The sequence below is a fragment of the Vipera ursinii genome (assembly GCF_947247035.1).
Source record: "Vipera ursinii genome assembly, chromosome: 6".
Lineage (NCBI taxonomy): Eukaryota > Metazoa > Chordata > Lepidosauria > Squamata > Viperidae > Vipera > Vipera ursinii.
Window position 1 is genome coordinate 18,794,423 of NC_139515.1, and position 21,732 is coordinate 18,816,154.

Here is a 21,732-nt window from a genome sequence, read left to right on the forward strand (position 1 = left end):
TAAATGGCACTGCTAACACAAAAGGGGGGCATGCATGCATGCACACAGGTACACTGGCCAGCCACTCATGCGGCCCAGTGGCCATCAGCCCATGGCCTGGAAGTAGGATGCAGCCCACAGGTTGGGGATCTCTGGTTTAAGGCAGGAGACTGAGTTCTAGTTGACATTTCTAAGTAAAAGGTTCAAGCAATTATCTAGAGTAATAAGTGATGATTTAACAATCAATTCAGAGAGTGAGAGGATTTACATTTCATTCCAACATCAATAAAATTAGCCCAGGCCTTCTGAATTTAAATAATAAATGACAAGCTTTGAATTTATTTAAACTATCAATTATGCCCTAAACCAACTTAAATGGCCTCAACCCAAGTATACAGATCCTTCACATAATATTTTACCAAGGTAAGGAGTGTGAGGTATATACTTCATATCTTTCTCCAGAACTGTGTTACCTAAAAGTAAATAGAAACTTTAAATTATTTCAAATAAGGAAAACTGTAATTTTAGTGGAATCAGAAATTCTAACAGAAGAACATTTTTTCCACCATTATTAGAATATTATAAATGTATTCGTAAAAATATGTCACATGGCTATGGAACATCCTCTGACATTTTTAGTTGTATTCATACATTAGTTATAATTCAGTGCCTTTTATTTTACTGATATTAAAAAAACTAAGATTCATCCTCAATTTTAAGAGTTCATGACACACTGACTGTAAAGTAATTACTTGCATTTTAGAGCAAAGATTCTTCAGAATGTCAAAGAACTATACAAAAACACATGCTTACCTGTGTATTATCATGTGTATTACACTTTTTTCTTCATAAGTTTTCCTAGAATTAACTGAGAAAAAAATCTAATAAATTAATACTGTTCTTCACTGTGGCTCTTTATGTCACTACGAGAGTCTTTGTTCTGTGAGTTTTTGGCAATGTATATGGCTCTATTCCAATGAGTATAAAACTGTGTGGTGGTAAGTAGATAATTTTTTCCCTTAATCTCAATACCCTAGTGAATTCATATTGTCCTTGGTTCACATACCCACTAACCATTCAGCTGTGGAAAGCTTCTCTGAGCATGTATGGTGATGGCACTGGATTAAGCTAGAACTAGGATCTCCCAACCATTGGGAAGTTGGTGTAGCATCTGAAACATGTTGAACATTTTAAATGAGAAATGTTATGAGTGTTAAAATTGTAAAATTACTGTTGGAAAGCATACCATTTCCAAAGCATGGAAGTTACCTGCTACTCCACTCTAACTGGTCATTCCACCGGAAGCTCTCTGCTAATACTGCCTGCCATTTTTTCTTTTTCTGAGTAGATGGATACACCTCATTTACAGGTGTTCATCATTTTTATTTTCAAAGAAGCTTTATGCGATCTATTTGAGGCTCACCTAGCAAATTCCATAGAATTCAAAATGCAGCAAAAGACTGCTCATGTGCATTGCAGCATTGGAGTTCCACAATCTTTAATTTAAAAAATCAGTATAAAAAATCAGGTGGACTGAGAGATTGATAGCAATCAAAAACGGTCTCTATACACTCATCGAGTTCCCGGACACTCTACTGGGGTTCCCAAATACATTTTATTTGGACTGTAGTATTTGTAAAAACATCATTTATATAACAAAACTAAAAGGATTTCATTATTCCATCTTGACTATACAATTACTGTAATATCAGTATTGAGATCAAATTATATAAACAAGATTATAGACTACTGCTCAGTTGTTTCAAAAACAATGCTTTTTAACAAAAGTATGAACATTGCAATTCAGTACAAGTTACATAATCAATCAATCACTAAGTAGTAACTTATGGGAAGTACAACATATATGTGTGAATCAGCCAGTAAGTTCGTATTATGACTTTTAATTTCCCAAATTACCATCAGACATAGAAATCCACCAGGATACCGTAATTGGAATGCTTGTCTGCTATTTGAATGAACAGTCTTAAAAAATTTGAGAGTTGTATCACAAAACGTACTGTGCCCTAACTCACCCATTGATTTTGTTTGTACATTTCTTACTCAGAAATGGAAAGCATGTACACGGGAAAGCCATACACAGAAATCCAGTTTTTTAGGAGAAATATCAGACAATGGAATTGTAGCAAGGCATGTTAACATATCTACTGATGCATTCAGGTGTGAAAGGGAAGTAAAATGCCATCAATCTTTATAATTGATATTATGGAGCCAACATTGTATTTTCTAATGAATGTGGCAACTTTAGTATGGCATGATTAAGGGGAAGCTCAAGCTAGTTGGAAAGTACCAAACTGGGGAAGATTGACTTACAGAACATTGGCTTCTGTAAGTGACAGGTATAAAATCCAAATCTATTATGTAAATGAAGCTGGAGATTTCATACAAATATTAAGTTTTATTGCTGAAGCAAAAAAGGGTCAATCCCTCTCTTGAAAGACATTTAGAAGTAGTTGGCCTATGCAGTCATGTGGCGGACTCAGTTTCTAATCCAAAAGTCAGTAAGTACATATAGAATTTCTTGCATGCATTCTGGATACTTGTCACACCCCAGACAATTTGCCACACCTTGATTTTAATTTTTTTTTAAAAAATCATTTTTTTGTCGGTAGTTGTCACATTTTCAAAACACAGTGCCAAGTACAAAATTAACTGCACATCTAAAAATGCCCTTAGCAATTCTTGTCTCTGGGTCGCATATAATATCCAAAAGCATTCACAGAAAATATTTGGCTTGGAAATGCAGTACCTGCCTGGAAAAAGAAAATAAAGAGACTAAGTAGCATACCAGGATGATAAAGGTGGTAAATGGAAAGCAACCATATCCATTTATAAGAAATGGATACTTTGGGATTGATTCTATTTGCCCAGATGGCTGTTCTATTAATAGGAAAGTTACCTCATCTCTAGAACACATTTTCTAAAAGGATTTGCAAAAAAAAAAAAAGGACTTGCACTCATTTGCTTCTTTTGCATGTTTTACCCAGAGAGCATTGGCTGGAAATCAGTTTCATTTATAAATTAAATTTGACTGCAGAGCTCACACTCAAAATGATGCATGATAAAGAATGCTTTACACATTGTCTCTGGTTATTTATTTATTTATAAAAAAATATAGAAATTGCTCATCTTCCTCACAAAGGAACTCTGGGAGGTGTATAAGTAAAATATGAAAACAAAAACTTTATATAAAATTTATATAAGAGGCAAAAAAATCAAAACTCAACATTAAAAGTTAATTAAATTAATTAAAATAATTTAATTATGAATTTATTGCTGGAAGATTTTGTACCCACAATCCTTGCCTTCTATTTCCTCTTTCTTCATAGGCAATATTTTACTATTACTGCCACTGGATCTCAATTAAATTCGTATAAAAATAGATTTCACACAGAAACCATAATACATGCAAAACAATAGGAACAAAGGGTGCTTTGAAGAGGGAATAATTCCAAATGTAATAAGCTTCTGCAAATGGGTAAAAAAAATGCCCTGAACGTTCAGTATAATAATCAAAGGAAAATTTACATGATAGAATTGTAAAAGTTATCATTTAAAAAAAAACACTTGTACATTTGCCCTGTGCAAATTTTCCTTGAATGTATATTGTGAAAATACAAAGCTAAAATAAGAAGCCATTAGCTGATTGTGTATTATTACTTCTAATAAACTTCCAAGGCACTGTTGTATAATTAAAATCTATCGATTATAACTAAAGTTCTATTGTTACAACCAAACTGTTGACTTTTTTGCTGCATAAATCAGTACCTGACAAAAGTTTGTGTCCAAGGAGAGCCAACATGATTAGAAATATGGCAAGAAATGCTATGAGAGAGAGGATGCTTAAGGAATATTCATAATATTCTTGAGTCCCAGTAGAAGAGTCTGGAATTAAACAAAATAGTATCTTAGATGTTCATCTAAGAATAAGAAGGACCTTATTATTTTCCTTCATTAGGTTTTGATAGTTCTTCTAGTCAAAACCAAATCATAGAGAAGAAAAAACAGATCGACAAGCTTCATAACAAAAGCACCATGTAAATGAATTAACAGGGTTTGGTGGCCATTTACCATTAACCATCATGTTCCAAACAGACAGCAAAGTGGAAGATCCAATGGAGGTTAAAATGGATGTTGACATACTCCAGGAATGTTACTGTCATCAGCACACAAACCTACTAATATAGAAAGCCTCCCAGCAGAAAGTTTGCTGGAAATTCATATAATGAAATGCCCTAATTTTCAATTGTTTGGAGTGGGAGGAAAGGCAATGAGATACATGCAAGGAATTCTGTATTTTGTCATGTTTCTTATCATCTGTTTGCTTCAATTCCTCTTTGTTGGACAATATGCAAAAGATTCTTTTGTTTCCTAATCTAATAGAATAAAAATGGACAGAGAATATGATTCCTGGGTCAAACAGAGCTATCAAAATTCCTCCATGATCTCAAAATACTGTATCTTTTGCCCTCAGTACAATTGGCTGAACAGTGAGAAATCAATAAGTACTGTGCTTCATCTACATACTATTACAATTCTTCTGTTTGTCTGTAACCATTAACTGTGCAAAATGGTGCACCATAGGGCAAGAACTTTTGAACCAAAGTATCTCAAATGGACTAACTTACAGAGTGCATCTAAAATACAGGATCCTTGACTCCCATGGAACTGAAATTTGGAGGATTTTATAAAACATTTTATAACATAAAATTACTGTAATTATTGTATTTTATGTCATAATATAAAATGCCATAAAGTATTTCCTGTGGTCATTTCCTGTCCTCATGTTTGACTGTACTATATACTGTAGTTCACCACAGGCTATTTTCAAGGCAGAGACTGTACATTCTGAATCTCATAGATAATAATCTTGAGAAGCCTTACTCTTTTTTTTTCCTTTTTGCACCTTTGAGTCAACATTGACTACTGCTGACTGCCTTGATAAGTCCCTGTACTTTTCCTGCAAGATTTCAGAACTGGCTTGCCATTGTCTCTCTCTTAGGGTTGAGAGAGTGACTGGCTGAAAGTCACACATTTGGCTTTATGCCTAAAGTGGGATTAGAACTCAGGGTCTCCTAGTCTGTCTTAATCACTACACCATACTGGCTCTCATCTTTAGCCTGCCATCACATTCATAGTCAGATTTTATCTATATGTCTGGAGGTTTTATTTGTTAAGTCAGTATCTTCTCTTACATAGTCCTCATACAGCCATCATGACTGTAATCTTGGTAGCTGCATATTATCTTCTGGCAGTTATCACCATGATGGCAATCTCAATAGTTCTCTATGTATTTATTAAAGGTTTTCACTTCATTAAAACATCTTCACAGGGTCCTCAGAACAACCCTTCATATTCCAGAGGCAAATAGTCTTGAGTAAAAGCCATATTATATCAGCTCCCCACCACAACAGGTTGAAAACTCTAACTCTCCAGATCAATGTTTCTCAACCTTGGCCATTTTAAGATGTGTGGACTTTAACTCCCAGAATTCTTCAGCCAGCCATGGGGCTGGGGAATTCTAAGAGTAGATGTCCACACATCTTAAAATTGCCAAAGTTGAGAAACACTTCTCTATACCAAAGGATGAGGACGGTAGTGTGCTAGCTTCCCAAATCACTTCTGTTAGAAAACCTCAGATATTTTGCCTTATCTCATACACAATAGCCTTTTTTTTTCTATTGAAACTTACTGCAGGGTAAATCACAGACGTATGAAGAAACAGAATAGTCCACATCTGTCCTCCAGCCCTTGTTTAAAAAAAAGAAAAGGAAAACATTTTCCTAAATAATCATGAGAGACAATATGCAATAAAATCCAAGCACATATATTCTCAGGGGTTTTTTAGCATACAGATGAAGTACAACATGGAGGAATATTTTTAAATTTTGTTTTGGAGTGACACTAAATGGAATTCTGTATGAGGGTGCCTTGTAGTATCTGCCTTGTTTTAGCAATCATTCACTTAGTAACCTTATGACCAAACCTCAAATTTATGACCTTTGCAAGTCTGTAAAGCAAAGGAAAGTTAAAGGAAGATTGAAAGTACAACTGGAGTTTTATTTCAAAACTGCTTTGCTTAATGATTGAATTACCAGTCCCAATTGCAGTCATTAAGTAAGGACTACCTATATCTTCTTTTCGTTTTGTGATATGTGAGTGTTTTGAGCATAGATCTGAAAGGACAAGATGAATGACTCTGTCTCTGGTCAAGAACCAATCATGGATAGGCTAACAATTCTCTAAGGCCAGCTCTTTGCCAGAAAAGGCTAGCATTAATTATTTGCTCATTCTTTGCAAGCTGTAGAACTGTGCATATTCAAATATTTCCAAGTTTATATTGTCTTACTATCCAAATAAATCTAAAAAGGATTCAAATCAACATGGATCCATTCCAAATGTTTTAAACTGGTTTTAGAAGGGGTGAGAAATGAAAAGGCTGAGTATCTGGAAGAAGACAAAGCTGTAATAAAAGCTTTCATGGGAGAATTGATTACCGGCTGAGGGTCTAAAAAGTTGGTAAGAAAAATAAATAATACCAGCAAGGGGAAAAAAACCACTAATTCTCTGTCTTTTGGGATTTTTTTTTACTTGTGATAATGATAGCTGCAGAGAAATAAACCTGAACTTAGAAAAAAAAATACTTTGAAGCAAAATACCATATCAGAAGATCACTTCAAAGGTGGTCTTAGTTGAACAGAAGTATGCCAGAAAAGGCGAAATACCACTGCTTAACCAATTAAAAGGCATTTCAGTGACTCTTTACAACTCCACTTTCAGGATAACTATCTATACACACTCAAGGACAATGGTATTACAGTAAATTGTGAAGGAAGAGCTATGCTCTGAGGCAGCAGAACACACACTGACAACAGGGATGCTTTGGCCAGCAGATTATATATCCCAAACTTAAAAGGAGGAGGAAGAAAAGGGACTATCCAACTCTGTTCCATTTCCTGCCTGCAAAGTAAATACTGCTCCTAATGTTTGCATTTAGCTGATTGATTTATAGAGATGTGTTTATTATTACTGCTCCATGTGCATGCTTTTGGCCTCAGTTGGCCATTGAAAATACAAGAAACTGGTTTGCTGAAGAGTTTGCTGCTACTTATGTTGTGATTATCTTCTGTTCATGCTCCTCAGGGTATGAAGACTTTTCCCATCCTGCCCAGCTATGGCGCTACTCCTACTGCCCACCTTTAATGGCAGCTGATGTGTTTGGCCATCACTTGGGCTCTGATTTTTCAACATCTGGGGAATTTCACTTCCAAATAAAACAGGGATTGAATGCAGGTCGCCCTTTGAGAAAGCTTTGAAAATATTATCTCTTGTCAGTCAGAGATACGGTAGTTGCTTTGCATAATTTAAAATGTTGAATCATTTCCCAGATAGTTAATATCATTATTAACATTATTTTAATGTGAGATGTTGTGATTTTTATCTTTTATGTGTTTCCCTACACACACACACACACACCACACACACACACTTTGTTATTAATTGCATGCAGATCCATAAGAGAGCTTAATATAAAAAAAATACCTTAATGCAAACATTTGAGCCACAAGGTTTCCCTGAAATGTTGACAGATGGTAAACTTAATCCACCCTGGAAAATACAAGTCAAAACCAAGTCAACTTCAAGAAAATAAAGCCGTGTAATCTTTTTGATCTGTTGCCTTCCACTTATTCTGCGGTTTCACAAAACATATTAGCTTTACTCTAATGCAGATTTCACTGCTCCTGACATGTTCATCAAGTGGCTTGCTATGCTAGAGTCATCTGAAGGTGCTTGTTAATTGATTTAACATTTGGGATTACATGGGAATATGTCTTATTTCTCAAACTCTAGAAATGATCTTGGAATTTCTGAAATTGCCATTTGTTGATATCATAGAGAACACAGATGTCAGTCAGTAGACACATTGATTTCCAAGATGTGAAATAAGGAGAGGGAAGGAGGGGGAGAGAGAGAGAAAATACTGTATACTCGACATACTGCCAAAAAGAGACTATTGACTTACAATCATGTTGATACCCCACCCCCACCCCCAAAATAGTAATAATACTCTGTCTCTGTTGGGTTTCTGGAATAAAAGCTAGGAGAGAATTTCCAATTTATTTAAATTCTGGAATTAAGAGTTTGACAGCCAGTCTTTCTTTAATAAATATTTCATTTTAAACATTATACAATGTTGCATATTGTTTTGTATACTGAAATTTCAGGTGTAATCTCTGGGAGCATTGAAAGAAAAATATGGGTGTTTTTTTTAAAAAAAACCTTATCTTTATGAACAAGAAATAAGTTTTTAGATCAGCAACAATTGCTGACTGTGAAATTACTATGAGAAAAATTGGAAGGAGTCAGTATGTAAAAATCAGTATGGAGACTTTGTCTTCAAATCATCATTTCCCAGCATAGCACTAAAGAACATTTCAGGATTTTTTCAAATATATACAGTATCTACTTTTAGAGTAAATCCTTTGCCTACTGTCAGGAATAAAATGTGATGTTTCTTCTGAGCTGAGTGTTTATTGCTTCACACAGACACAGACACAAACACAATCTCATCAGACTGAGACTTCTACTATCTGCATCCACAATATATTCTGTGAACTATTAGGGAGGGGCTGGGTTGCTTCTTACACTTCTGCAGTACGTCACCTCCCTCCTGGAAATCCACCTCCTCACTACATTTCATTATACCTACAGTCCAACTGTACATATGTAGTTGTTCACTATGATTTAAATATATGGCAGCATTAAGAACTTATGTTCACATGTGTGAATAATTGTGAGCATGGCAAGTGTACATATAGACATATAATCTTTTCTAACATAACTGTTTCTCATGCATTGCATGCTTCTTAGCATTTTTATCTGAAATGAATTTGGCAGGCATATCTCCTTCACGCTAGATTTGCTTAAACATCTTTGAAACATAAAAAGTTGCACTAACCACTGAATAGGCTTTGAGGGTCCCAGAAGAGTTGCATGAATGCAAGTTGGTCCTGTTACATACAAGTACTGAAAACTCTGCTTCAAAATGTGACATGAAAGAAACTTCTATTTGTTGTTCCATCACAGCAAGCCTCATTTTCCAAGCTGAGAACAGAAAGAAACCCATCAAACTGATATGTAATCCTAACTTGATTAGTAATATTTCAGTTGACATACCTTATTATTATAACGACTGGGCTTAGAAAGAATTGCAAGCTGAACCTGGGTCTCCTTGACCTAGTAGGCAACCTTGGCTCTTTTATGACTCATGGACTTCAACTCCCAGAATTCCTAAGCCAGCATAGCTGGCTCAGGAATTCTAGAAGTTGAAGTCCATGAGTCATAAAAGAGCCAAGGTTGCCTAGCCCTGACCTAGTCTATCTCACTAACCTCTACACCACACTGGATGTTTATTCTATTCATAGGCTTACAAATAATAAAATGCATTCTCATAGCTCTATGGTAAACATTTTTTTAAAAAAAATATTTCATACACTCATAATTTTACATTTTTTATAATATTATGATGGAATCATATTCCATGAAGCGGTTTTGAACCGAGCTCCAAAGGCATCCTCTGTTCCAACAGTCTTATTCCTACTTCTAAAATGTGCAATCAAAACCTTCCACATTTGTCAATTCAATTTAATTCAAATCAGTTGGCAAAAATTTTGGTTGCAGGAATTGGGTATGGCTAGTGTAGAGAAAAGGGACGTGGTGGCTCAGTGGGTTAGGACGCTGAGCTTGTTGATCAGATGGTTGGCAGTTTGGCAGGTCAAATCCCGAGTGCCGCATAACAGAGTGAGCCCCTGTTACTCATCCCAGCTTCTGCCAACCTAGCAGTTTGAAAGCACGTAAGTAGAAAAATAGGGACCACTATGGTGGGAAGGTAACAGTGTTCCATGCACCTTCGGTGTCTAGTCATGCCGGCCACATGACCACGGAGACGTCCTCGGACAAGCGCTGGCTCTTCGGCTTTGAAATGGAGATGAGCACTGGCCCCTAGAGTTGGAAACTACTAGCACGTATGTGCGGGTGAACCTTTACCTTTACCTTTATTCCTTATATGAAGAACAATCTATTGAAAACCTATCAATTAAATTAACTGCTTGTTCTGCTTTCTTATGCAGGCAATGAATGAGTCTGTCAGATTTCCTTATAAGGACTTCCTATCTAAAAAAAACAGAGATGATCAAGGAATTCATAAACACATACTAAACTTCTTTTCATTAAAATTAGGGCTTTACTGGATTGGCTGAAATAAACTTAATATTTCACTGCAGTTTTGGTGATGGAAATTCTGTATGGGAATTTTATTGGAACATGATGAAAACCAGCAGCTGGTATAATTAGTAGATGATGACATACAAGTCAAAAGTTGCACTTTAATGAACGTCCTTATAGCTTAGGAAATGTTTGATTTATTCTAAAGGAATAAACACTATACACACTATATGATGAAAAATTGTCATGTTCCAAAAACCAAGAGAGACACTTGTACCATCAAACATATAACATGAGAACTATTAGGGAGGAGTTGTCTTCACTCTCTTTTTCCCCACACAAACTATCAAAACTGTGTTGTGTCTTTTTCCTCTGAAATGCATTTCCTCTTCTCCTGGGACTTCAGACATCATTTTATCACAAAAAGATCACAAATCAAAAGATATATTCTCATACTACTTAAAATTCTTCAAGTTTAAATGATATTAATAATGAAATCATTTACATGTTATGCTCTGTATAGACCAAACTATTTCTATATGCTTTGGTTACTGTTAATCATTTAATCTATTATGAATTACAATTACAATTACATTAGATTTAATATTTTACCTTGAAATTGTCCATGATTGAATGGGCATTTAACCCAGATGTTGTGTTCAGTTGCAAACTAAAAAGGTTTAAAAGAAATTAACATTTAATCTGAGTTATCCAGCCTGAATTTTCTATTGCAATAAACTGAGGCAAAATGTTGAATGGATTGAATCTCTATCTCTAGAGAAATTGTCCTATCAGGCTGAATAGCAATGTTTCTTATAGGGTTAATAAGACTAAAGAAATAATAGAGCAACTTATGGCTGCATCCTAAAGAGTAAGCCCACTACAACCAATCAGATAAACCTTTGAACAAATATCCATAAAATTAAATAATAAAACTCTTCCTAGGTATTTTAATGAAGGGTAGTGGGAATAATGGACTTGTAAAAATAATGTATAATTTGCATCATATTCTAATTTATGATCTACTATATATTAATTCCTTACCATACCTATAACTTATTGACCCACATGAGCTGGATTGATCAGTCATGCAATGCCAAAACTATTCAAAATTTTAGTATGAATTTGTTATAAATTAGCCATTGCTCTTTAAAAACCATGGTTTATAGATTCATGCATTGTATGAACCAATTGTGGTTTGTTCCATAAACTGTTAAACCTATCGCTGTTTGCAACAATGGATGATCCAGACCATACTGTTGGATACCTTTTCTACCATAACTTTTTATGTTCAATTAGCATTCTGTGTCAACGAAAGTGTTTACATTATTAGTCTTGCTTTTTTCTTCCAAATTATCTCGGAAAGGTGATTATACTTACAGTAAGGCCAGCATATACATGGTACCTTTTACACAGTTTACACATTTCACAGTTCAATCATTGTTAGCTATTGATATGGGCCTGTGAAGGATGGGAAGGAGCTATAAAATTATTTTCCACCCTACTATATGGCTAAGACAAATTCTTCCTCTGAAATTGACATTTGTTTCAAAACGACATATCACCTGATTTCAGTGGAAAATTACCCACCACCACATGGACAGACAAGTCAAACACCAGGTTCAGAAAAGAGACTGTCTTCAGAATTCCTGGTGGGATATAAAGTTTTCCACCATATCTACTAAACTACCAGTTTCAAGTTCCATCAGAAGAAACAAGAGATTTGCACACTAAAAAAGTTCATGACTGTATCAAATCAAATCAAATCTGTATTGAGGCCATAAACCAGAATAAGGGTCATAACCTCTCACTTAGACATGGTGATTGGATAAATGTATAAGTTGTTAGGAAATAATATACCTTCATGCAAAGATTTGGATGTGTATCAACTCGGGAATATTTCACCTGATTGAAAAAAAGATTATTAAATTGTTAGCCAACCCTGAAAAGACAAGCATCTGAACAAGAACATTCTGTAAAATTGTAATGATATATCATGCACAATGAACACAATTGGAGTGAAGGGGGAAATCAGTCTCTGCTGACCCTAGTCCATGGCTATATTTGTCTCCACAACTCCTCCCTCTGCATTGAAACTATTCTGTACTTGGACAAGAATGTTAGATTTGTAATGGAGGCTATCTGATCTGATCTGATCTCTGCTAAGAGCAGGAATTGTAAAAGAAATCTCTGGGGCTAAGAAAGGGATGGGAGAATCTCAAAAGAGTATTAACAATGAGCAGAGGGGTGTTGTAGATCAGAATCAGTTTCATCTAGAAAGGGGTGGTTAGCTCTTTAGACTTGCCTCTGGAAAAAGTTCTCAACCTTGTTGAATTCACTATTGAATGAATTTTGGTTTTGGTAATTAATTGGTTTGAAAAATCTATGCAATACCCCCATACCTTCCTGACAATAAACCTACTGTGATTCCATTTCTGACAATGCTTGGCTGACAGAGGATTCTTTGAACTATGACATGCTTAACAGAAGACCATTTCATAACCTGCTTAAGTAACAGTCACCCATGCCATGGTTAATTCCTATTTGAACTATTGTAATATGTTCTACATGGGGATGCCCTCAGTTGGCTCAAACCAAAACTTTAAAACTTTTAAAGCTCTACATGGCTTGGGGCCAGTTTATTTGAAGAACTACCTCCCCTCAGTTACCTCTACCTGGCCCACCAGAGAGGGAAGGCAGAAACTGTTGAAGGTCCCATCTATTAAGGAAATAAAATTGGTGGAGCTAAGAGAAAAGATGCTCTCTGTAGTGGGTCTCTCCCTTACTCCCCCAGCGATGGGTTTCACCCCGACCTTGTTACTTTTCAGTAAGAGTGCAAAGACATGGTTTTGTCAATAATCTTGGGGACCCTGGATTAATATGGAGCCAATCAAGTGACTTGTTTGACTGTGTTTGTTGCTGCTGTGAGGGAGAAGGGACTGGGGGTGGGGTTAAATTGTCACGTTTTATGGTTGAACACCACCTAGAATCATTATGTGGGATTTGGATGGTCATATAAATCTGTTTAATAAATAAAATAAAAACTCAAATGAGTAAGCACCCCAAAATAGACCATGTCACTATTAAATAGTCACTTTGCCCATTTGGAACTTTCTCATAATAAGTGGTTAAAATTTGAAATAACAGACATTTGTTATATTATTTATGCACCAAAGGTATAGGGTATGAAAAAGTAGATCCTTCACTTACTAGGATTGCATAATTATTCCCCAATGGATGCCATTGGGTGCAAATTTGACAATGAGTTCCCACTGGAGCCCAAAATGAAATAAATACTAGTCAAAAATGAAACTCTACTATTACTGATCTTCCTGTAAAACATACTAAAAGTTACTAGATGTAAGGGAGAAGTTTTTTATATACTTTGCTAAGTATCCACATAATGGGGGTGGGGGGGTGAGAGATAATTCTCTTTTTAAAATGATCTGCATTCATGAATACAATGTACTTCTCTGTCTCATCACTTCCTTGAAAGCCCATGTATATTATCCTGTTTCTGGCATTTCAGAAAGTGATATATAAAGAGGAAGCTCAAGTTGGAAAACCCAGAACTGCTGCAAAAAATAGCCTTTTTATTTCTGCAACATGATGAGGCAAGCCCAAATGAACTTCCTCTTCAAGCTCAAGAAATACATGTTTTCATATAGTCATACTGGTCTTTATGAAGCACTGATATGAAGTCATTGTGGAGAGCTCAGAAATCTGGTACATTTTTTAAAAAGTGAAGGAGGAGGAAAATATTTGGGTTACTTTATGCTCTTAATAAAGTGTGATAATTCTTCCATTACCATGCAGTTTTCATTTTTAAAATCAACTGAATGAAAATCAATGGATTCCAGAGATCCATATATCCTCTCTATCTTGACTCACCCACTCCAAAGCTCATAATACACATTGTTAACTGTGCAGAGAATGTAATATGCAGTTGTGAAAACCTTCTCAAATACGGTAATCGATGTTTGCAGGTAAGCTTCTAAATTATAAATCTATGTTTGCATGCAGGTCACACTAGTTTAAAATTTTTGGCTCTGCTTTCATTAGTGTTAGTTTTGTGAAAGAGGATTAGCATTGGCTATAGGTGTGCCTTGATTCAGATGTTGCTCCATATGCATGTCAAATAATATAAAGCAACATCTTCCATTATTCTGGAACGTTTACAATAAGACATTGATGTGATCCAAAGTTAGAGAAGTAGGAGATATGTCAAATGGAATATACTCTATTTACAACCCTGGTTAGCTTTTGGCTTGGAGAAAGTTGGACTGGAGTATGCGTTTTTGGCCTTATAAGTGAATCAGATATCAAAAAGATAGGCCATAAGTGGTCCTCTGTTTTTATTTGCATGGGCCTTTGAGTACCCTATAGGGCTTCATTATAGGAACCTGACAAGTCTAAAATATTGTCTAGTGAATATGGCTAAAATGGTTCGGTTGAACTGAATGAAATTTCATGCATCTGAGAAGCATTCATGACAGCCAGTAGTGTGGGCAATAAGCCTACTTCTTTTGTAGTGAACATTTTCTTTTTTTATTATTATTGCTTACTTTCTCTGTAAAGATGTTGACAGTGCCCTCTAGATCAACACAGTGATCATTAATCTTCATCAGTTGACAAAGGCTGACAGTAACATGAACAGGACAGACAGCTTCCCAAGTCAGTGTTTGTGTGGCAGGTTGATAAACAATATTATCCCACAGAGACTTAGTATCTAAGATAATGAAATGAAGAAAACAAAGACATATATATATATGAGTTTCTCTAACATTCAGAATGTTGATCTGAATCTGAATGTTGATCCAAAATGCTTCTATACTAAGTGCCTGTCGTGTGGACTAATATAGGATGGAGAGAGTTGTGGCTTCATTGGGTTACCATATCTGAGTTTTAACAAATCCTAATTCACTTAGGAGGGCATCAAATAATCAAACGTTTTCTATATCTTTGCTGCTACCCAGTACCCTTTTAGATTTTTCCAGCAATGTGTGAGAACCCTGATCTGAGGTGTGCAAAGCATCAACCTAGTTAATTCTTGCACTGTAAAGAACTACACTTGTTACTCCTGGGACTCATTACTTGTGCTACAAAAACATAGGTCAGAGTTTTCTTCTGTGTGGTAGTTTGAATTCATGTAACTGGCATTCCTTCCCCTCTTTAAATCTCATGCTTCGTGCTATGAATGCATTTCTGTACAAAGTTCAAGGTTCATGGGAGCTGAAGTGCTGTACCAGGATGCCAAGTCAGAGAACCTCAGAAAATCAATAAGCAACCATAGAACATCAAAAAGGAGGCATTTGTAACACAGTATTATATTAGAATAATGCTGCTCATCATTATTTGATTTGATGCTCAGCATTATCAGTCTTATGCAAACACTTAGCCCAGGTCCATGAAGGTTAAAAGGGGAGGTGGCTATTAAGGCACATCCCCGTCCCTGCCTCCCTGCACATCTGTTTCCTTGCCTGCTTAATTTCTTCTCTTCTGTGCTAGTAGAGTAATATCTAAACAAGATTTCAACTTATGTTTGCTTGAACATACAATAAATAGAAACCTCCACAAACCCAGGAACTTTGCTTGGTCAGACCAATAGTGGAGGTAGGGCTTGCTATTTAATCTTAATGAGAACCAGCTAGTCTCTCCATTATGGTTCAGTTTTAGAGGAAAGACTAAGAAATTCATTCTGAATTATGGAGTTCAAAGGCAATTCTGCAGTTTCCATTTACTTAGCAGTCACACCTTTAAATGGGAAATCTCAACTTAACTGCACAGTATTGACAGAGCCAGAAAAGATAAGAATCCTTGAGGTGCATTGCAGTCTGACAGGTCATATTTATCATTTCAGCAGATTTGCCAGAAAAATATCCCTTTTAAATAATTGTTTGAAACCCATACCAAATAACCTTGCAGAGTTAATTCATTATGCTAGAAGGTATGATCTTTATAGAGTTATAGAATGCCCTCCCCCGCTCTCTCTGATTTCCCAAGCACAACCCAACAATGGTGCCCCTCAATGGAAGGGAAGCTCTCCTTCTATGGAATGGGAATAAATGTGATATCTAATGACCCCTTCAAAACAAACTTTTAAGCTTTAGTTGCTCATTATACCCAAAAACATATTTCAGCAATGCAGATTAAAGTCAAATACAGCAGATAAGACAATTGCATGAACCTGACTAAAGTTAAGTGTGGCAGTGAAAGAGATAAGGACTTAATAGGAGATTAAGCACATACTTTTTTGTATAATGGTTAATTCAGGCCTGCACATGCAAATTTGGAAGCAAATTTCATGTTTTTTTCCTGTTAGTATCTACTACCACTGTTACACGTTTTATTATGCTTACACTATGACAGCTTTGAGTATGAGTAAGCCTAGCCTGATTTAGCAAACTTTGTTATCTGTTGCAAAAAATAGACATGAAGCCATCTTATTTATGATCATGCCTCATCCTTAAATATCACACTTGAAGTTGCTGACTTCAAATTCTACATTTTGTCTCCTCTTTATAATTATACAATTATACAATTCATAGCATAAGATATAAAAATGTTTCTATTATATGCTAAAGTAGTTTTTGACAGTTCTTGTAGCTAAAAAAAATATCAGTCCACATGAAAATATGGATTGTGAATCATTGGGAATGCTATTGTTCTGGCTAAATATATATTAAATGAGCTTTTAATTTTTCATGAAAGTAGAAAGGGGATATAAACAGTGTGTATTCATATTAGGATATTCATTTATTTTCAGGAATTTATGTGCCATTCAGTTCCAAAAATATTCATTCAAAAATGGCACAGAAATAAAACTGAAAGAATTAAAAAATATCAGCTCGCCAATCTACAAACCTTTTCTTAGATGTATTGGCTAATGCATGAAGGAGAACCATCCTATGCCCAGTCCTCAGGTTTTTTCCAGAAAATCTAGGTCTTTATAGCTTTCAGAATGCCAACAGGATTAGTGCTAACCTACCTTCAGATATAGCACTCTTGCAAAAGAGAGGGGCAGGTCAGCTACAGAAAAGTAACACTTTTGTGGTTCCTGATAATGGGAATCCCTCAAAGATGGAATTCAGAGATCCCTGCTAGATTTTATTGGATGGGCACAAACCACTCAGAATAGAAGGTTCTGCAAGTGTTCAGGACCTGACCCATGTAGGGCTTTAATTATAACAACCAGCATCTTGATCATCAGTGCAATTGGGGTTGCTCTGGCAAATAGAGAAATGACCTTAACCACATCATAAAGTTGTTCAAATGATACCACTTCACTGGCTTTGGTGAGACTCCATAAATTACATTATGCCCTAAATGTTTTCTTAAGCATATGCTCAACACTCTAACAATAGTTAGCATCATGTACATGATAACTTTGACTCATGTCAACAAAGCACTTCACATTGTTCCACAGTCTCAACTAGCATTTCTAAGAGTTGGAAGAAGCTTGTAGATACTGCAAGTGCCAGCTGAAGATGCAGAAGTTGCCCCTAGAGAAGAGACAGAGTCTCCCGTCCTGTGTGGAGCATTTCAGCACTTGCTTATTCAGCACTTATTACTTAGCATCTATGATGGGAGACTTCTTTATTTTGCCTCTCTTAAGGCCTTGCATTCAATCCCCCCAAACACTTTTTTTTTTAAAAGCTGGTTCTCACTTCTTTGTTTTTCTGAAAGGCAAACAAGATCAGTATTTTTATTTTTAATCCGGTGAGCAAAAAGGTACCATATAAACACCGCATAAATCTTGACGACCACAAGGATGCAGTAGACAGGCAGCATTTTGTAACTCTTTGCTCCTATCTGGTAGTAATCAGGATTTTCACAGCCCAGATGTAATACAGCTAGTCTAAAGGGACAAACTATCAGAACAGACAGACAGTCATTCCTTCCTTTTGCCCCTTCTGCTTCACTTAAAATCTCCAGTACTTGCTTATTTATTAGTGGAATAACCAATAGTTTCACTGTTTCTCAAGTTAATATAAATCCTGTGGTTCTGTTCAGTGGCACAGGAGAAAAGGATAATCCTCAGAATGTATTGTTACTATTTCATATATGTATAATTGACCCTACATGTCCTATGGTATCATACTAATATGGCCTATTCTATTATTTGACTGAATCAGTGGTGGGATTCAGCCAGTTCGCACCACTTCAGCAGAACTGGTAGCTAATTTTTTGTTTCCCAGGCCCAGAATGGACTTCCAGAAGCAGCATCCACACAGAGAACTGGTTGTTCACATATATGAATCCAACCACTGACCTGAATCCATGGTCTTCCTACAATTAGATCAGAATGATGAGTGAATATTATGTGCCTGTTTTGCAACAGCCATAGAAATGCTGAGATTTTTGCAATTATTCCCATAATTAGAAAAATAAGGCAGACACTCAGGTTTTTTGTTGTTATAGGGCTCGCTCCAAAATTTTTATAAACAAGCTAATGTAGGAACACAAATGTAGAAGTCAGATTTATCTATTGCTTTGTTTACTTTACAATTTGTGTATCCTACCCACAATTTGTGTATCCTACCCATAGGAACACAAATGTAGAAGTCAGATTTATCTATTGGTTTATTTACTTTACAGTTTGTGTATCCTACCCACTCAAATGTCTCGAGTGACCTATTATTGGGGGGGGAGAATTCATGTGACATTATTCTTCCCGCCCATTAGTCTATGTTTCTAAAATAGAATAATCACAACTCAGAAAAAGCAAGAAGCATTATTTCACTTGCCATTCTTGAATGGGCACAATTGCATTCTTCGTGCATCTAAAATCGCTGGCCACACCTGCAATCCAAACATGCATCCATTAGTTCAAATCACCATAAATTGCTTTTCAATTAAGTATTGCCCATATGACAGTTTCTATGTGCCTTTCTCCTAAGGTCTCTTATGGAGTAATCAAATAACATAAATGCATAATAGGAAAAAATAAACTAAAAATAAAATATCAGTTCTTTGGGAAAAAATCTAAGTAAAATGAATTTCACTATTTTTTTTGTAATGATTAAATATTAAAAACTGGATGTAATACTAATGCAAACCATTTTGAGATTTTTGTTATCTGTGTGCCAGGTTTCCATTTAGGATTAGCCCTCTCCTCTAAGTCATGAACTCAGAGGTGTCTTCAGGGTGTGGTTAAAAATCACAAGATGGTGGTCACAATGGCATAATCAAAGTGCCAGCTGATTTCTATGTATATTGACCCAATCCGGTAGACACCTGTGAATGTATATTTGAAGAATTCCTGTATATTGAGCTAGTTCATACATCAAGCTACATGGAAACATTTACCTCAATACATAGACAAGGCAGCAGTTGAGTGTATTGCAAAGAAACGGATTTCATCAAATCCTTTCCCTGAATCTGAAATTATAAAACAACAGGTGGTAGGTCAAACATTTTTGCATAGACAGAAGAGTTGCAGAAAGATATATGTGTCTATACAAATATTCAGTTATTTTGCTGTTCTACACACACAGGGTCTTCAAGCTGGCACAAGATTATTTATTTAGCATTTTAAACTTAATATTCCAAAACTTTGCACTTATTTATGGATTATTCTAGGGACGTGGTGGCTCAGTGGGTTAGGATGCTGAGCTTGTTGATCAGATGGTCGGCGGTTTGGCGGGTCGAATCCCGAGTGCCGCATAACAGAGTGAGCGCCTGTTACTCATCCCAGTTTCTGCCAACCTAGCAGTTCGAAAGCACATAAAAATGCAAGTAAAAAATTAGGGTCCACTATGGTGGGAAGGTAACAGTGTTCCGTGCGCCTTTGGTGTCTAGTCATGCCAGCCACATGACCACGGAGACATCCTCGGACAAGCGCTGGCTCTTCGGCTTTGAAACGGAGATGAGCACCGGCCCCTAGAGTTGGAAACAACTAGCACGCATGTGCGGGGGAACCTTTACCTTTACCTTTTTATGGATTATTCCAGGATCGTGGTAGAATTAAAGCTGTCTTCTGACTTATTCAAAGTAATTATATGTATATGTTTAGACTGTGGTCATAACTTGGGAAGAAGGAAAATGCTTTTGCAGTTGTGCCAAAAATAACATCCTACTCAAAAGAGATGGAGAGAAATCCTAGTCCTTTTATAAAGATTAAAAGACTTTACATTTTTGAATCTCAATTACTCCCCTCAGCCCCCCTCCTAAATGAAATGCTTCAAAGGTTTGCCCATCTTTGCTTTCCAACAATTGTAGTTACATGTCTTTGCATTAACTTTTTTTAGCATTAGTTTAAATATTAAAAGCAGATAAATAATATGATCCAAAATTAACAGTGGTCAGTCTAATATTTACTGACATGCCAAGAAATCTACTAGATGTCCCCAAGGGGTACCTAATCCGTCACTGACTATAGGAATATCTATTGGAAATCCATAATCGGGACACAAAGACATTATTGGGGGAAGAGGTCAGAAATCATTGGAAGTTCCTAATTGCACACAGTTCTGGAAAAGATAAGCTCCCTCTCCAATAGGAGGAAAAGGGTGAAGGTCTCAGTTAAAGATTTGGTTGAGGAAAGAAGACTTATGTAGGAATCCTTATGAACTCAGTGGGAAGGAAGGAAATATAAGAGAGACTAATAGAAAAAGACTCTCCTATTGACTTTGAGAACAGTTTCCATTGTAAGGGGAAAGATCAGTTAGGTGTGTTGTGGTTGTTTTCCTTCTGTGTGTGTTGCATTTGTTGTTCACTAACATTTTTGCTGGTCAAGATGTCTAGAATTCTACATTCCCCTCTTTACTTATTAGAGATTAAGTAGATAAGGTTAACACCCTGAGAAGATCAGATGTCCATTGTCATATATCTTATTCCCACCCAGTCTTCCATCCTATTTATATTTCCAGCACCAAGCAACATTTCTTAGTAGCTATCTTGTTGTCTGGACAATTGAAAGGAAGAATGAAAGCTAGAATTAAGTCTCTAATATTGACCTTAACCCATAGCTCTCATAACTAACAGCTACAAATGGGCTTAACTATTATGAATTAATCTAAGCCTCTTTAAAGCTGTCCAACTTGACAGCCACCAGTATATATTGGTAGTTACAAAATTGTATAATTTGACTATGGGTTAGGTGAGAAAATACTTTCTTTCATTTGTCCTGTATCCCCGTGTTGAGTTTTATTCATGATTCCATTCTGATATTCCAAAAGGCAGACACATTTCCCTCTATAATATCTCAGTATCATGAATAACTGTATGCATCTGTTTTCTTGTCATTTATTATTCTGACTTTATCTCAAGAAAACATCCCCTTTCCACAATAATCTTTAGTCATTAACCACTGGTTACACAGAACTGAATACAGCTTCTTATAGATATTTTTTTTTATTCATAATACTTAGCAAAGATGATTTCTAACATAGCAACAAGATCCAAATCATATTAGGAATTATGCCTATGTATCCTTGTTTTCTTTTTCCTTATACCTAATTTATTTATCAAATTTACATCCCACTCAATTCCCAACTTTTCTTATTATAT

The 21,732-nt window shown here is 35.9% G+C and overlaps 1 protein-coding gene and 1 long non-coding RNA gene across 2 annotated transcripts in view; both read right to left on the reverse strand.

Moving 5' to 3' along the window:
* Nucleotides 1–836: 836 nt before the first annotated feature.
* Nucleotides 837–5,712, reverse strand: LOC310642874. The gene is made up of 3 exons (XR_014492977.1): nt 5,690–5,712; nt 3,766–3,882; nt 837–847 (listed from the first exon to the last, which is right to left on the reverse strand). It is a non-coding gene; the product is annotated as an uncharacterized lncRNA (long non-coding RNA).
* Nucleotides 5,713–5,971: 259 nt separating this feature from the next.
* Nucleotides 5,972–21,732, reverse strand: part of IL17REL (interleukin 17 receptor E like) — a gene marked incomplete at both ends in the record, with an annotated part of 34,916 nt that continues 19,155 nt past the window's right edge. Inside the window, 8 exons of the mRNA XM_083366628.1 lie at nt 5,972–6,007; nt 7,540–7,605; nt 8,957–9,102; nt 10,834–10,891; nt 12,082–12,126; nt 14,787–14,950; nt 18,969–19,023; nt 19,531–19,602. Of these exons, the coding sequence (XP_083222754.1) occupies nt 5,972–6,007; nt 7,540–7,605; nt 8,957–9,102; nt 10,834–10,891; nt 12,082–12,126; nt 14,787–14,950; nt 18,969–19,023; nt 19,531–19,602 (642 nt within the window). The remainder of the gene's footprint in view (nt 6,008–7,539; nt 7,606–8,956; nt 9,103–10,833; nt 10,892–12,081; nt 12,127–14,786; nt 14,951–18,968; nt 19,024–19,530; nt 19,603–21,732) is intronic.